The 18507-nt window shown below is 40.7% G+C and overlaps 1 protein-coding gene across 1 annotated transcript in view; it reads right to left on the reverse strand.

Moving 5' to 3' along the window:
- The window catches only part of DERA (deoxyribose-phosphate aldolase), a 111687-nt gene that overhangs the window by 75102 nt on the left and 18078 nt on the right, over positions 1 to 18507 (reverse strand). The window contains exon 2 of the mRNA XM_065922035.1: positions 331 to 428. Coding sequence (XP_065778107.1) covers positions 331 to 428 — 98 coding nt within the window. The remainder of the gene's footprint in view (positions 1 to 330; positions 429 to 18507) is intronic.

Raw genomic sequence — 18507 nt, forward strand, 5'->3', positions numbered from 1 at the left:
TAAAATTAAAATAGAAGACAACCAAAGGTGTGTCTAAGAAACTGAATAAGTGTGTTGAGAAAATATGCCATTTAACTCACTCATGAATAAAGATGCCTCAAATTCATGTGCAGCTTTGCCACTCAAGAATGATAAGATTTTAACCTGTTTGGATAAACATGTTATCTTTCTCCAACCCATCTTCATCATATATGAATTATTAAAATAAGTCACGGACAGCTGCAATCTTTTAAGTTGAGATGCAGCTTGAGTGAAATTCAGTCTTGTGGCCTCAAGGGAAGAGATCACGCCTGTAAACCAAGGGAGAGAGTTTTTAAGAAAAGCCCTTACCTGCCACTCCTTTTTCACAGGTCTACGAGCCTGGATTTGTTCTGCACGTCTTAGCACTGCCGGTTTATTCACCTGTATTTTGGAGATCCAGCTTAGGTCTAGAAGCAAAAAGAACAACAGTTTAAAACTTGAAGATTTTATTAAATACATTCACTTGTTTTTTACACAGTCCTCAAAAGGAAAGACTTATCAGTATCAAAACTTTTATTTACTTTTTTATTTTTCTTAATTTTATTTTTTAAAATTTTTCATTATTTTGGCTGCATCTCATAGCATGTGGGATCTTGGATCCCTGACCAGGGATCAAACCCACATCCCCTGTATTGGAAGCATAGTCTTAACCACTGGACTACCCGGGAAGCCCAAAACTTTTTTTAAAAAGTTATATTTCTTTTCCGCTCAACTATAAATAAATTTGTTGAAGGAAGCCCAGTCATGAAAAGTCCTACTCTGTGCAAAATCAAATACATTTGGAACTAGGAGACTCTGTACTGATTCATTACACAGATACCTAATGGTGGAGGAAAACATGTTATTCATGTCAAGGGCCTCATTTCTGCCAGCAGAGAGTCATTTGGGAGTGCCCAGTCCAGGAGAATGAACGATTAATAAACACATAAATGAATTAACACGGGGGCTTAAAGGAATCCTTGATCAATATACCCTCACTGATAAGATTAATATCTATTAGATGCTGATAGGATATCCCCATTCTTTCCTCAAAGAAGAATTTCTCAAAGTGTATTAGAAATTAACGCATTAAAATAAAAAAAAGTCAGGTGAGGGAAAAGAAAAAACAAGCTGCTCAAAATTCTGGGAGAGGGACTTCCTGATGGTCCAGTAGTTAAGACTCCATGCTCCCCATGTAGAGGGCCGGGAGTTCAATCCCTGGTCAGGAAACTAGATCCTGAAGCCACAACTAAGACACAGCGCAGCCAAAAACAAAAACAAAATTCCCAGAGACATCTCTGTTGCTTCTGTTTTGAAATGCACTCTCCTATCTGTAGGGCTTCCCTGGAGGTTCAGTGGTTAAAAAATCTGCCTGCCAACGCAGGAGACAGGAAAGGAGCGCTCGATCCCTGGGTCAGAAAGATCTCCTACAGGAGGAAATGGCAACCCACTCTAGTATTCTGACCTGAGAAATCCCATGGACAGAGGAGCCTGAAGGGCTACAGTCCATGGGGTTACAAACAGTCAGACTCAGCTGAGCAACTGAGCACACACACAGCTTGACAAATAAAATCTGCATATATTTAAGGTGTGTGTTTTGATAGACATATACACTGTGAAAGAATCACCACAGTCAAGCTAATGAACATTACCTATTACTTCACACATTTACCATATTTTTTTTTCCTTTTCATGTATGCTGAGAACATTTAAGATCTACTCTCATAGCACATTTCAAGTATACAACACAGCACTGTTAACTATAGTCATTCTGCTGGACAAAAGATAAAAGGTCTTCAGGAATTCCCCAACTTGTGTAACAAAATTTTGTACCCCAGTTGCTTCTCATTAAAGGACTTTTGGATCTCTACGAGAGAAGTTGGGGCTGAAACACGAATACAATACCTGAGGACATTCCCCTTAAAAACTAATTTTTACTACAATTTCCCACCAACGATCAGAACCCACAAGGCTGGCTCTCACACGTCTCAGACACCACTCGCTAGGGGTCCTTACAAACCATCTCTGGGAGAACGTAATAGGATCATTTCTCTCACAATATCAGCCTCCACTGCTAAAAATATCTTTAGTGGTCATAAAATCAGCCAGCCCCACAGTTAATCCAGCCACGGAATTTGCCTCTGTGACCTCCCATGATAATGAATTATACAAGTGACTATCCCATTTTATTAGCACTTAATTTGCTACTCTTTAATTTCACCAGATAACCCTTGTTCTCCTATTATGGGGTCTTGGGAAAAGAAAGGCCTGATTGGCCTTTGTTATGTCCTTCATAATTTTTAATATTTTATTCGAGTACCCTTTAGCATCTCCTTTCTCGGAGAAGTGATTCTAAGGCACACAATCTCATCAGGACCATAGAAGTTTCTCTTAGGGGGCCAGGAGGGGTTTCAAGCACATGTGTCTTTGGGGAGAACAGGCGTAAAGCCATAATTGGAAGGCGATAATACTCCTTTCAGAAAACTCTTCCATGAAGAAAATCCCAGTGCTCCTCTTAGTATGACATTTCAGGGGCTTTCAGGCCCTTCCTTCAATTATAAATTTGTTCTTAAACACTCTTTTCACATTTTTTTAATCATTATTGTCTTTCTTACTTAAGTCTCCGTGGAGACAGACGTCATTTTCCCTGAAAACCGACACTTCACCTTTCCATCGTTTCCTCTCATGTTCATGGCTGTTCCCGTAATTCTTCCCAATATTCCTAAAACGTGTAATACCAAATGATAACGCCACAAAAGGAGGTTTAGATTGTATTTTGATTTTATCTTTGCTCCTAATGGAGAAAACTACATGGTGATACTTCATCAGAGACTTTCTCGAATTTGGAAAAGTAAGAAAGATTAAATTTCCTATGTTTTCACTTCTCATTCTTTCTGGGTTTTTATACCTAATTGTACCATTAAATTTGTGCCTGAGTGGTTGTCCCCAAACATTCGGTTCTTGAGATGCACTTCCATAGTATATTTTTAATCCCAGCATCTATTACAGAGTACTTCTTCCTATTGTAGGCACCCAGATGTCTGTTTTCCCTGTGCTATTTATCTTCAGTTCTAATTTGCAGCTTGCTAGCAACCAGTCACAAATGCCAAGCACAGAAATAGGCGATCACTAAGCCCACCACATCACAGTAAATTTATTTTTTTACCTTAGACACCAAACAACTGAAGTATCAACTTCATCGCTGTCTAGTCTTTCAACCTTAACCTTGGAAAAGTTTAGCTTTTTTTTTTTTTAAAAAAGCCTTGGATGTCAATATATAGCTGATCCAGTCAAGCTCAGAAAATATTCAGTTTATATTAGTGAGAAGACTCAGCCTCGCCCAGTTTCTACACCGTAAAGATATAAGACAGAGACTGTGCTAGGAGCTTCATCATTTCCAACAGGTGGTCTAGAATGAGTCTTCATTTGCAGGTCTAATCTAATATCCCAAAATATAAGATATATTTCTCTTGGTATATATGCAAAAAAATAATAGAATATAGACCAAATTGATAACAATGTTTGTCTTCAGAGGTAGAATCACATAAGATTTTTGCTTTCCCATGCTTTATAGTTACATAATACTTAATTTTTTTTTTTTTTACTTAAAACTTTTTACAAAGAGCATGCATTACTTATTGAACAGTAAAAGCAAAATATACCTAACTCTTTGGAATTAAGAGGTACTGACAGATAGCAGTGTGCAGGTTAGGAAGAAAAGGAGGGAGACTGAGCGGGTGAACCAGTGGGTGATGCTGCTGGAGCCCAGGCATCAGTACATGTAACATGTCTCCGGGGCATTTTATCACACCAATACTTGCATGACCGATCCTCGGCCACAGAGCTCTTCCACAAAACCAACCTGATATGACTACAAGGTGCCAGGCAGACATGATAAGGTCAGATGCCACTTTTACTGCTTCCATAGAAAAGGTCACCAAAAACCTTAGCACCACGGGTCACCAGACAGAACCTTATTATTATATGAACCATATATGATATCAATGGGGCTTCCCCGGTGGCTGTGTTCATGGAATTCTCCAGGCAAGAATACTGGAGTGGGTTGCCATTTCCTTCTCCAGGGGATCTCCCTGACCCAAGGATCAAACTCCCATAAACTATGCATTCGGAATTAGGCTTTTTTATTTTTCAAAAAAAAAAAAAACCACAATAATCAATCAGCCACAATGACCTCAAAATAGTATGTTTAATAAAAAATTAGGAACTTCCATGGTGGTACAGTGGCTAAGACTACTTTCAATGCAGGGGGCCAGGGTTCGAGTCCTGATCAGGGAATTAGATTTCATATGCCACAACTAAAGACCAAAGATCCTGTGTGCCGAATCTAAGACCCAAAGTGGCCAAATAAATAAATATTCTTTTGAAAAATTAAATTCTGAGTTTCCATTTTCAGAAAAGTTCATGATCTGCAGTTTGCACAAAATGCTTCTCAACATTTCAGTTCAGTTCAGTCACTCAGTCGTGTCCCCCTCTTTGCAACCCCATGAACCACAACACGCCAGGTCTCCCTGTCCATCACCAACTCCCAGAGTCCACCCAAACCCATGTCTATTGAGTCGGTGATGCCATCTAACCATCCCATCTTCTGTTGTCCCCTTCTCCTCCTGCCCCCAATCTCTCCCAGCATCAGGGTCCTTTCAAATGAGTCAGCTCTTCTCATCAGATGGCCAAAGTATTGGAGTTTCAGCTTCGAATGAACACACAGGATTGATCTCCTTTAGGATGGATTGGTTGGATCTCCTTGCAGTCCAAGGGACTCTCAAGAGTCTTCTCTAACACCACAGTTCAAAAGCATCAATTCTGCGGTGCTCAGCTTTCTTTATAGTCCACCTATCACATCCATACATGACTACTAGAAAAACCATAGCCTCTATGGAAAAACCATAGACTAGACGGACCTTTGTTGACAAAGTAATATCTCCGCTTTTTAATATGCTGTCTAGGTTGGTCATAATTTTCCTTTTAATTTCATGGCTGTGGTCACCATCTGCAGTGATTTTGGAGCCCAAAAAAATAGTCAACCACTGTTTCCCCATCTATTTGCCATGAAGTGATGGGACCGAATGCCAAGATCTTAGTTTTCTGAATGTTGAGCTTTAAGCCAGCTTTTTCACTCTCCTCTTTAACTTTCATCAAGAGACTCTTTAGTTCTTCACTTTCTGCCAGAAGGGTGGTGTCATCTGCATATCTGAGGTTACTGATATTTCTCCAAACAATCTTGATTCCGGCTTGTGCTTCCTCCAGTCCAGCGTTTCTCATGATGTACTCTGCATATAAGTTAAATAAGCAGGGTGACAATATACAGCCTTGACGTAGTCCTTTTCCTATTTGGAACCAGTCTGTTGTTTCATGTCCAGTTCTAACTGTTGCTTCCTGACCTGCATACAGGTTTCAACATTTATCACATGCCAAAATATCTCTACAAAAATGTCACTGATTCCAAGACCCAAATCTGCTTAAAAGCATTCATATCTACTTAAAATATTAGCACTTATGTTAAGAAGCCTGTGCTTAACGATGGCAATTTAATATAGCCTCAGCAGATACAGTTATATAAAACTATGAAGCATGACTTCTCATTTAGATAAAATGAGTATTCTATATAGTGCTTATTTTTACATCCCAAATTCCTAGTGTATGTTTAAGGCAGTATTCATTAATTTGTTCGCTTCAGAAGCAGAAGAATTTTAATAACAACTAGAAAATGCCATTTTACATCAGTCATGGGTGTTTTAAAGAGAAAAATCAGCTACATTAATTCAAATATTGGCTCATTTTTTTTAAAAAATCTAAAATTAAATTCAAGAAAAAAATGTAAAAGTCTATTTTGTTGAAGGTAAAACACCTGACATTATGTTACCACCACTATAAATTTAAACAGGTTAACACTGAACAAATCAATTTTTTTTTTATTATTTGATTTTGCAGAGATGCCACAGATGCAAATTTTGTTGGAATATGGCATCAAAATAGAAACAATGTTCTTATTAAGAAACTGAGGGAGCAGAAAAACACTTGGATTTGGTTGTGACAGACACATAATTTATAATTTCATCCAAATAAGTTCCCACAGTCTAACAATCAAAGTGCAAGCTATTGCTGTCAAATTTTAAGCATTTTATATATACACAGAATAAATGAACTACCTGGTCTTTGTGAGAAAACTGATGTTTAATTAAAAATAAATACTTCTTCCTGGCAGTGTGCACTATCTCTTTACTGGTTATTGTCAGTTGAATGTTAGGAACATAGGAATCTTTGAAGAGGAAGAACAATTTTGTCAACCAATCTAAGCTGACATATGTCAGTCATGAACTATTTTATAAATAAGACTTTGAAATATTGGCTTTATTTTTTTTTTAAATCAGCTGAAAAATCTTCTTTAAAAAAACCTGTGGAGAAGACTCTTGAGAATCCCGTGGACTGCAAGGAGATCAAATCAGTCAATCCTAAAGGAAATCAACCCTGAATAGTCATTGAAAGGACTGATGGTGAAACTGAAGCTCCGGTACTTTGGCCACCTGATGCGAACAGCCGACTCATTTGAAAAGACCCTGATGCTGGGAAAGATTGAGGGCAGGAGGAGAAGGGGAGGACAGAGGATGAGATGGTTGGATGGCACCACTGATTCAACAGACATGAGTTTGAGCAAACTCTGGGAGATAGTGAAGGTCAGGGGAGCCTGGTGTGCTGCAATTCATGGGGTCACAAAGGGTGGGACATGACTTAGAAACTGAAAGTGGTTAGGAATCTGCCTGCCAGTATAGGGGATAGGGGTTCAATCCCTAATATAGGAAGACCCCATGTGTCACGGGGCAGTTAAGCCCGTGTACCACAACTACTGAGCCCACCTGCCCTAAATCCCCCGTGCTGCAACAGGACAAGCCACGACAACAAGAACACTGTACACCACAACTAGAGAGTAGCCCCCTCTCACTGCAACTAGAGAAAGTCCTTGCACAGCAGCGAAAGCCCAGTGCAGCCAAAACTAAAATTAAAAAAAAAAGAAACCTATTATGTAAATAAAACATCCAAAGCCTCCAGTTTTTGAAACAGTGACAATTGTTATTTGGTGATAATTGTTATTTGTTGACAATTGTTTGCAAATACTGCAAAGAAGAAGACCCTGAAATTGATCCCTCTGCAAACGAGAGGGCTTGAAAAAATTAAATGAGATTTCAACCCATGTACAAGGCTTAATTTAAAAATTCTAAAATTGTACTTGGGAATATCTCAACCTATCTGGTTTGATTATTATCAATCATTGTGTAAGGGCTTCCCAGGTGGCACCAGTGGCAAAGAACTTGCCTGCCAATGCAAGAGATGTCAGAGACTAAGGTTCAATCCCTGGGTTGGGAAGATTCGCTGGAGAAGAGAATGTATTCTTGCCTGGAGAATCCCATGGACAGAGGAGCCTGGCGGGCTACAGTCCATGAGATCGCAAATAGCCAAACACGACTGAAGTGCATACATACCTATCGCAGATAGCCGAACATGACTGAAGGTAGGCGTGCACACCTATCGCTGTGTAACAAACTACCTCAAAATGTCGTGCCTAACAACAGCAATTCTTTTATGACTTCTCCTCACACTATTGGTTGACTGGGCTCAGCAGGGTGGTTCTATTGCTGCTCTCACTTGAGATCAGCAGCAAGCTGTGACCACAGTCAGACGGTGATGGGGCTGCACTCCCATGTCCTGTGCCTCGGAGGGAGTGGCAGGAGCCTGGGCTCTGCCAGGGCACCTCCATGTAAGTCTAGAACATCCCCTTCTTTATGAACCATTTCCAACAGGGCAGCTGAACTTCCCACAGAGGTGCTCAGGACTCCCCAATCATACTACAGCTATTGATCACTTCTGTTTGGTTACAGGCAGGCTCAGGGAGAGCCTGAATCAATGCAGTGGAGGATAACACAAAGACTTTGATTTCAGAGACCTGGTCCATCTTTGGAGATTGGCTACCACAAGCTCCAACATTAAACTGAATACATTGATATTCTGTACTGGAAAGAATTTAAGTGGGGGGTCTACACCTAATTCCAATGTGGGAAGAAGCAGTTTCTTATACCACCATGCAAAGCTTGAGACACCAATGTAGGATGAATTATCCTACAATTCATCTCAATTATGACACTATCTACCCAAAGATATTTCCACCAGATTCCCCAGGTTAAGGGTTCAGTCCCACAAGACTGGTCCACCCCCAACCCCACCCGATCCCACTTTAGACCCCAGGTACAAGTCCAGGTTATCACCCAAGCTTCCAACCTACCATTGGAGGTTCCAATTAATCTGAATTCAATTAATCTGCTAGAGTGGTTCACAAGGCTCAGAGAAACATTTTGCTTACTAGATTATCAGTTTATTACAGAAGGATGCAACTCAGAAAGAGCCAGATGAAAACAGATGAAAAAGACGTCAAGGGAAAGGTAAAAGAAAGAACAAAGATTTTCCAAGTACTCTCCAAGGGACCCTGAATCACCCTGAATCACCACATCTTCCCCAATCCAGAAACTCTCCAAACTCCATCCTTTTGGGATTTTACGGAGACTTCACTCCATAGGCATGACTGATTAAATCACCGGTCACAGATGACTGAACTCAACCTCCAGCCCTTCTTCCTAACCCAGCGGTCAGCTGGGAGAGTGAGATAGAAAGTTCCAACTCCCCTGGGGGAGAACAGATACATGTATATATGTGTGGCTGAGTCCCTTTTCTGTTTCACTATCAAAACATTGTTTGCTAATCGGCTATGACCTCTCAGCAGACACTGAATCTGCCAGCTGCCTTGATGTGTGTATGCTAAGTCACTTCAATTGTGTCCAACTCTGTGTGACCCCATAGACTACAGCCTGCCAGGCTCTTCTGTCCATGGGATTCTCCAGGCAAGAATACTGTAGTAGGCTGCCATTTCCTTCTCCAGGAGATCTTCCTGACTCAGAGATCAAACCCAGGTCTCTCATGTCTACCTGCATTGGCAGGAGGGTTCTTTACCACTAGCGCCACCTGGGATGCCCATAGTCCATACCCCAATGGGCTATACTCCAATACAAAATAAAAAGTTAAAAAAAAAAAATAAAGTTCCAACTCCCTAATCAGTGGTTGGTTCTCCAAGCACCAGCCCCCATGCTTAGCTGAGGCCCAAAAGTCACCTCATTAAATAACCCAGAGACTGAACCCAGGTCTCACATTGCAGGGGGATTCTTTACCATCTGAGCCTCCAGGGAAGTCCCATTAACATCACAAAGCACCTTTACAACTCTCATCACAGGAAATCCAAAGAGTTTAGGAGCTCTGTGCCAAGAAGAATAGATGAACACCAAATATATATTTCTTATTATAAATCACAATACCACAAAATTGAAATTGAGACAGCCTGTGATTTTATAGTATATGAATTTAGCAAAACATTTAAAGAAAATCGAGACCTCTTTTTTGACAAGATTTGTCTTCTGAAAAGTGAAAGTCATTCAGTCGTGTCCAACTCTTTGTGGCCCCATGGACTATACAGACCATGGAATTCTCCAGGCCAGAATATTGGAGTGGGTAGCCTTTCCCTTCTCCATGGGGTTTTCCCTACCCAGGAATCGAACCAGGGTGTCCTGCACTGCAGGCAAATTCTTTACCAACTGAGCTATCAGGGAAATGGAGCAAAATACATTAACTGTGAAACTATTTGTACTAAAATTTTTACACATTTCAATATCAAAAAAATGAGAATTGAGAATAGTCTCCATTTATAGGATCTGTTCTAAGTTCTAAGTGTACAAAGTACCAAGCATTTGTAAATATTTTCTTACTTAAAAATATTATGTTCCACACAGAAAAATCAACTGATTGTGTCAAGGATCACAAATTTAAGAAACATAAAATGAAAGTTTGAAAAAAACTGCTGGACATTTTAATACTTTAAGAAATTTTTAAAAACTACTCTTCAAAAACTACCAATGGCATGATATCAGAGACTGATACAACTAAGAAACTAAAGCTGAGTAATTATTCAACTTACACTATAGTGCTATAATAATTTATACAAATACATTTTTATTTGTGCATGTGAATATATATTCTTTTAAAATGAATTTTTTACAGGTTTTTTTAAAAATGTGAGAGTTGGACCACAAAGAAGGCTGAGCACCAAAGAACTGATGCTTTCAAACTGTGGTTCTAGAGGAGACTTTTGAGAGTCCCTTGGACAGCAAGGAGATCAAACCAGTCAATCCCAAAGGAAATCAACCCTGAATATTCATTGGAAGGACTGGTGCTGAAGCTGAAGCTCCAATACTTTGGCCACCTGATTCGAGGAGCCAACTCATTGGAAAAGATTCTGATGCTGGGAAAGATTGAGGGCAGGAGAAGAGGTGACAGAGTATGGATGATTGGATGGCATCACAGACTCAGCGCACATGAGTCTGAGCAAACTCTGGGAGATAGTGAAGGACAGGAAAGCCTGGCGTGCTGCAGTCCATGCGGTCGCAAAGAACTAGACACAACTTAGGGACTGAACAAAGAACAAATCAAGTCTTAGATTTGTGATGGTTAATTTTATGCATCAGCTTCACTGGGCCTCAAGGTGCCCAGATATGTGATTAAACATTATTTCTGCATGTGTCTTGTGAGGGTGTTTATGGATGAGGTCAGGGCCTAAATTGGTGGATGGAGTAAAGCGTATTGCCCTTCCCAAGGTGGGTGGGCCTCATCCAATCTTATGAAGAAAGACCTGAATAGAATAAAACGCTACACACACACACAAACATATGTGTGTGTGGCTAGGTATGTATCTGTCTATCCATCTATGTCTATCCATCTATCTACTACTGGTTCTAGTAGTAGACGAATATAAGATATAACTTTCAACTTAAAATACAGAAGATACAGAAGTAAGTTAAATGACATCATGAGGAAATAATCAGATAAATCTAGAAGCTGGGTCAATTCACAGATCTCATAACCTAGCATCATCAAACAGCAATTTATTTTATAGCAATAATTAACATACAGAACATACAGAAACCAATATGAAAAGCTTATAATAAGAAACTGATTCACAACTATAAAATAGCAGACTAAAAGCTATGTTTTTTCCTTTCCCAAACTTTAAAATCTAAGTATTTGGGACTTCCCTGGCAGTCCAGTGGTTAAGACTCTGAGCTTCCAGTGCACAAAGCTCTATCCATCCATGGTGGGGGAACTAAGATCCCACATGCTGTGTTACGTAGCACCACTGAATAAATAAATAAGTAAATATTTAAAATATAATAAATAAAAGTGGTGTATAGCATACACTTTTTTAAATGTAAATATTTAACCTTCTACTGATACAAATGTGTAAATCAAATTACACTGAAACTCACTTATATAGGTATGTAAAAACTAAACTATACATTTAGGATTAGAACATTCTGCCTGGAGAATCCCATGGACAGAGGAGCCTGATGGACTATAGTCCATGGTGTTGCACAGAGTTGGACATGGCTGGGGCAACTTAGCAGTAGCACTCGGTCTGCATGCTTTACACCCTCCTCCAATTCTAATTCATATGTTAAAACTTAATCACCAAAGTAATTGTATTCAGAAGTTAGGCCCTTAGGAGGTGACCAGGTCATGAGATGGAGCCATCACAAAGAGGATCACTGCCCTTATAAAAGAGGCCCCAGAGAGATTCCCTGACCTTTTGCCATGTGAGTTTATAGTGAAAACACAGCCACCAATGAGGAGACTGGTTCTCATCCAACATCAAATTTGCCAGCACCTTGATCCTGGACTTCCTAGCCTCCCAAACTATGAGAAATACATTTCTGTTACTTATAGGCTGCACATTCCACGGTATTTCTGCTAGAGCATCCTAAATATACCTCAACAAAATTTGTTTTTAAAAATTACAGTGAAACTCTACAGGTTAAAATATCATAGCAGTGGGTGCCCATGTTTTTAAATTCACCTCAGTGTATTTACAAAGCTAATACATTTTTCACTTTTCAAAATATCTTTAACTTGACATCCATCAATTGTCTTTCTAAGCTCTCCTCCAAAGAGTTCTGTTAGCACTAAGAGTATTATTTGCCATAAGAAAACTGGTATCAACCAATGACTGACCTCCCTGGGCAAAGAACAGCAGTTTTTCCTTTGTACTCTTTTTTGCTATTGTTTAAATATGTTGAAATCTATGAAGAAAGCAATACTTTTTACTCTGTTGGCATTTTTCTTAAACCCTTAAGGGAAGCATTATCAAAAGGCTTTTCAGAAACTAAGCTGATATTTCTCCAGGTTCCCAGTATGAAGCATTTCATTAACTAGTTCAAAGAACTCTTAACCTGCCAGGTTGGGACCATATCGCTTTCCTCAGCAGTCTACATATCAAAGCTGTTTGAGAAATATACTGTTGGCTTGAACCAAGAAGTCAAAGAAAGAGGCAGTTAAAATATCCAATAGTTCCCCGCCCTTTTCGTTTTTAATTTACTAGAGTTCCAAGTGAGTTCACTGCAAAACTTAAACAGCACAGTGGTTAACACGACCAAACCCGCAGGCCATTTACTGAGGCCTTGTACTAGATTGCCAAGGATAGAGATTAACCGAAGTGGAAGGGGTATCAGTTCTGGAGACGCAGCAGTGCCCTGGAAGAAAGGAATTCTAGCTTCTGGTTCTACGATATGAGCATCACTGGGTCTGAAGTTGGAAAACCATGGACGGCTGTTTATGGACCATCGCCCCCATGTCAGGCACTTGTTAGCCATCTCACAGTGTTTTTATAGTCTGGCTGGTGTGATGATGCAGGTCTTCTGTGATTAACCAGAAAGCCATTGCTGACAAGGAGGAAAGAAACAGCCAGCTGGGTGTGACAGCCATCATTCAATGGATCTGAGCCGGAATGCTGAACAGAGGACATGGCAGGGCAGAACAAGGCCAGAGCTTGGGTTCTGGCTCCAAATCCGTCACTATGAGAAGACTAGGATAGTCAAGATTTCAACAAGTCCAGTTGCGCTGAGAGATGAGCAGAAATGAACTACAAGTCAAGGAGAAGGAAGACATTTCACATACTGGGCATAATATCAATAAAGACCAAACATGGAAATGGTGATGGCTTCTTCACAGAACAGTTAAGAATGACCAAAAGTTCTGTTTGGGAGTAAAGATACAACGGCACAGGTAAGGTGCTATCAGGTCACAGGGAATCTTGAAATTTAGCCAGAGGACTCCACATGTGACGTACTGGAGAGCTACTATGAATTTATTTGATCAGGTGTTATGTTAGACATAATAGAAAGGCCGGGGGGATGGGGGCGGGCAGGAACTATAGCCCATTTTCTGCCAACTGTATAATGAACACATGAATGCATGCTAAGTCACTTTGTGTGTTAGTTGCTCAGTCATGTCTGACTCTTTGCAACCCCATGGACTATAAGCCCACCAGGCTCCTCTATCCATGGAGATTCTGCAGGCAAGAATACTGGAGTGGGTCGCCATTTCCTTATCCAGGGGAATCTTCCTGACCCAGGAATCGAACCCAGGTCTCCCACATTGCAGGCAGATTCTTTACCATCTGAGACACCAGGGCCAATCCCAAGTCACTTCAGTTGTGTCCAACTCTTTGCGACCCTAAGGCCTATAGCCCACCGGGCTCCTCTGTCCACTGGATTTCCCAGGCAAAAATATTGGAGTGGGTTGCTGACAGGTTCTTTACCACTAGCACCACCTGGGAAGCCTCATAATGAACACTTACTTTCTCACAATCGAGGAGGAAAAAAAATAAAAGTTAGTTTAAAATAGTTAAAGGAAAAGGCTAAATTGGAAAAAAGAAATAGGGCCAAATGGGTAGGCTCTTTTGCCTTTGACATCCAATGATAATATCAAAGAAGATACAAATAAAATGGGGACATTCTGAAGATGTTTAGAATGAGGATAACTTGGAACACTTATATATATTCTCTCATATATGACTGAGACAATTTGAGGATAGATCACAGGGGAAATAAATAGGAATCTGCACTCAAATCAGCTAGAAAGAGATTTAGTAAGCCCTATCACACTAGATGGACTTCCCAATTGGCGCTAATGGTGAAGAACTCGCAGGCCAATGAAGGAGATGTACGAGAGGAGGATTCGATCCCTGGGTCAAGAAGATCCCCTGGAGGAGGGCATGGCAACCCACTCCAGTAGTCTTGCCTGGAGAATCCCGTGGACAGAGGAGCCTGGTGGGCTGCCGTCCATGGGGTCACAGAGAGTGGGACATGACTGAAGTGACTTATCACAGCACAGCACATCCCTCCAGATGCCAAAATCACTGAGTTGGCCAAAATTATAGATACGCTGCAACCAAAAGATGTGAAAATAAAAGTAGAAATAGGGACCTTAGGTCTTATTCTACCTTTCTAATGAGTAAACAAGGGACACAGTGCTATGAAAGTTTAAGAGAAAGTGAGGATCTGCACTCCCTGGGCCGTCTAGTGGTTAAGGCTTTGAGTTCTGATGCGGGGGCACAGGTTTGTGCCCTGGTCAGGGAACTAAGGTTCCACATGCCACAAGGTACTGCCAAACCAAAAAGAAAAAATCCCTCTTTAAAAAAGAGAGAGAGAAAGTGAGAGTCAGCTGGTGTGGGAACTAAAAAAATGCCATGCTGAAAGAAGCACCCCAATAGCTGTGAAGGGGGAGAGATAAGGGGAGGGGCAGCTGAGAAGGGAAAGAGCTGCATTCTAAGTGAGACCCTGAAGTGGAAGAATTCAAATATGGTTTAGGGAAAATTAAACTTCTTTTCTTTTCTGAAGAATCAAGAAAACATATCAGAGAGAAACAGAAACAAAGCCTGAAAGACAGGCTGGGAACATTTCATGAAAGGCCAAGATTGATAGATTGAGACAATTATATCTAAGTCAATACAAAAAGGGGAGACATCAAAGTTTTAAATCTGGAACGAGTCATTATAATCTGCCCTAGGATTCTAAAGGCATTTCAAAAGTTCTTCAAACCCTTAGTTGGAATACTTAGGTATACATAACAGCTAATCTAAATTTCAGTATCTGCTTAAAACTAGTCTAATCGGTCATATTACCACTACAGAAACCAGCCAACAAATCTCAGATGACATCCAGAAGACAAAGTCAACAGACAAACTAACAAGAAAAACTTGCAACTAATGTAATCATTCAACTCCTCACAAAGTCCAACTTCTCATACCCACTGTAGTAAGTTTAAATCTGGATTCCTAAGCAAACATCTCATTTAGAACCTCATTGCTGTTATTTACATATCTGAAAAAGACATGGTATTAATTAGTTGGGCTTCCCTGGTGGTTCAGACGATAAAGAATCGGCCTGCAATAAGGAAGACCTGGGTTCCATCCCTGGGTTGGGAAGATCCCCTAGAGGAGGGCATGGCAACCCACTCCAGTATTCTTTCCTGCAGAATTCCATGGACAGAGGAGCCTGGCAGGCTGCAGTCCATGGGGTCAAAAAGAGTCAGACACAATGGAGCAACTAAGTACATACAGCTAACCACCAAAGAAAGAGTGCCTTAGGTATAACATCCCCGGAGCTGTTCTTCTGATTATATGAACTACTATAACAAGTTGACAACTTACTTGGTCCCCCTTACAAGACACATCTACTCAAATAAATTTATAAGCCCTCTGCCTAGAACAGGGCTTCCCAGGTGGCTCAGTGGTAAAGAATCCGCCTGTAATGCAGGAGATGTGGGTTTGATCCTTGGGTCAGGAAGATCCTCTGGAGAAGGGAATGGCAACCCACTCCAGTATTCTTGCCTGAGAAACGCCATGGACAGAGGAGCCTGGTGGGCTACAATGCATGGGGCCACACAAAGTCGGACATGACTCAGCGACTGAGCACACATGCACGCTGCCTAGAATACTCTCCCCTCATTCTCTCCTAGCTGGCTCCTTTCTCATCCTTCCGATAGCAGCTCAATCCTTCTCGAGGAGACCTTCCCTGTCACCCCACACACATGAGGTCCCCTGCTAACGTGCTCCCCCAACACCTTGTACTATTTCTGTCGTCAACATCACAGCAGAGCAGATAGGAGGAACAGTGAAGGTTGCTATCCAGAGCCACCACCAGCTTGCTTCCCCTCCACTTTAAGAACAGTAGCCCTCTAGCTTATGCTCCCCCTGAAAAAAGGCTGGAGGATTCACCTCCACAGAAATGGACCAGGCCAAGAGAAGACAACAAATTACTGAACAACTGAGAGTCTTTCAAAGAAATAGCCCGGCAGAACCATCCTATGGTTGATAAGCCCCATCCATGTCCCCAGAAGTATCTAATGAGCTTTTTACTGATACAAACACTGGAAGAAATTATCCCAGGACAACCAGCATTTCTCACATCATTTATAAGTTGAAAATCTATTGTTCAGTGAAGCCACCTTCAGGCTGCAGCTTCTGCATCAGCACTTGCTGCTTCACCTTGCACTTTGATGTTTAGGAGATAGCTTCTTTAGCTTCAAACTTTTCTACTGCAGCTTCTTCACCTTTCTTTGTTACTATGATTGTTATTTTAGACACTAAGTCATGTCCGACTCTTTGTGATCCCAGGGAGAACCCCCCTCTTGGCAGAGTCACAAAGAGTAGGACATAACTAAGGCGATTTAGCACGCACACTTGTAGAGTAATTAATTGGGCTGATTTCAATACTATTTACTCTCAGGGAATAGGGAAGCCTGAGGAGATGGAGAGAGATGGGGGAATGGCAGGTCGGTGGAACAATCAGAACACAGTCAACAATTATGGATGAAGTTTGCTATGAACATGGTTCATAGTGCCCCAAAACAATTACAAGAGTAACATGAAAGATCTCTGATCATAGATTACCATAACAAACACAATAACAATGAAAAAGTGTGAAATACTGCAAAAGTTACCAAACCATGACAGAGAGATAAGAAATGAGCAAATGCTGTGGGGAAAATGGGGAGGGTAGACCTGCTCGATGCAAAGTTGCCAAAAACCTTCAGTCTATAAAAAGTACAGCTTCTGCCAAGTACAATAAAGTGCAATAAAACAACGCATTCCTATATTTTATTTTCCCTCTATTTCAGAAATGTCATTAGGAAGTATACCATTATACTCCTAAAAGATGGAGCTTCTCCATGCTCATAGACCACCAGGGCTCACATTCTGGACTTAGACTTAACGTATGGATTTACATGATAATTGACATCTCATTGTATCACCGACGCTTTGCTTTGCATGGATAGGAGGAAAAAAATCTAAGAAGAAGACAAAAGGTCCTTTACAGTTTCTTTGACACTCTACCTTATATTTCACCTTTATGAAACAGACTTACTCTATCAGCCTAAATCAAGCATTGGTTTTCAGCCTCTATTTACACCCTTTCCAGGCAAAGCAAGTTGGGAAAGTTCGTGGGCTTTTTGAATTTGGAAAGCACGTTTTTTAGACAAATTAACATCTTAAATAAATTTGCTAATCGACAAAATTTCCCATATTACAAGACATTTCCTTGCCAAGATCTTGATTTCACCGCTATACACTTTCATAAAGATACCCTATAAGGCTTACTAAACCACATTTGGTTTTAAGTATGTTCAAATACTTGGTTAGCCTTTCAATTCAGTGAACTTTGGGAAAACTTATCAGAGTTTCTCCAAGCCCCTAAGTGTGCCCAGTGTTCAAAAGGAATCATTAGACCTCAGAGAAATTCATTAAGAAGCTGGAAAACTTTGGCCCCCTGTTGGGTAAAGATCCATCTCTCAGTCCTTTGAGAAGATTTGATCGATTGTTCTAGGAGCTAAGAGCCTCAGAGAAAACCTATTTAACTCTTTCCTCTCAGTGAGAGATTGCATGACAGGCTTTCCTAAATTAAAATCTGAAAGTGTCTCAAAAGGCCCTTGGCGTTTTTTTTTAAATAGAAAACATTATTCACAAAGCTATACCTCTGCTGGATGTCATGCCAGTCACCAAGTTAGTCTGCAAGGATACTTAAATGCTAGAACAGACTTACACACAACTAATCCTATCAAAGTATAAGCATAATTTAAAGGCTACAGAACAGAACTTAAAACAGGAATAAAAGCTACTTCATTTCAATTTAAACAAGCATGTTAAGCTCCCTTCCAAATATAAAGAATAAATACGTTAATGGAACTCAACAGTTACTTAAAACCTATACTTATTTTTCCTGAAACCAATTCCCCCGTTTCTTCTGCCCTGTCCTTCTGTTCTCATAACACACGCCCCACTTACTTGTGAATGTAAGGCAATACATGAGCTCGCCCAGGAAGACTTACTTTTTCTTTTCTAATTTTTATTGGAGTAGAGCTGCTTTGGGACTTCCCAGGTGGCTCAGTGGTAAAGCATTCGCCTGCCCAATTCAGGAGACATGGGTTCCATCCTTGGGTCGGAAAGATCCCCTGGAGTACAAAATAGCAACCCACTCCAATATTCTTGCCTGGAGAATCCCAGGAACGGAGGAGCCTGCAGGGCTACACTCCATGGGGTCGAAGAGTCGGACACGACTTAGT

This window comes from Muntiacus reevesi, chromosome 1 (assembly GCF_963930625.1).
Source record: "Muntiacus reevesi chromosome 1, mMunRee1.1, whole genome shotgun sequence".
NCBI lineage: Eukaryota > Metazoa > Chordata > Mammalia > Artiodactyla > Cervidae > Muntiacus > Muntiacus reevesi.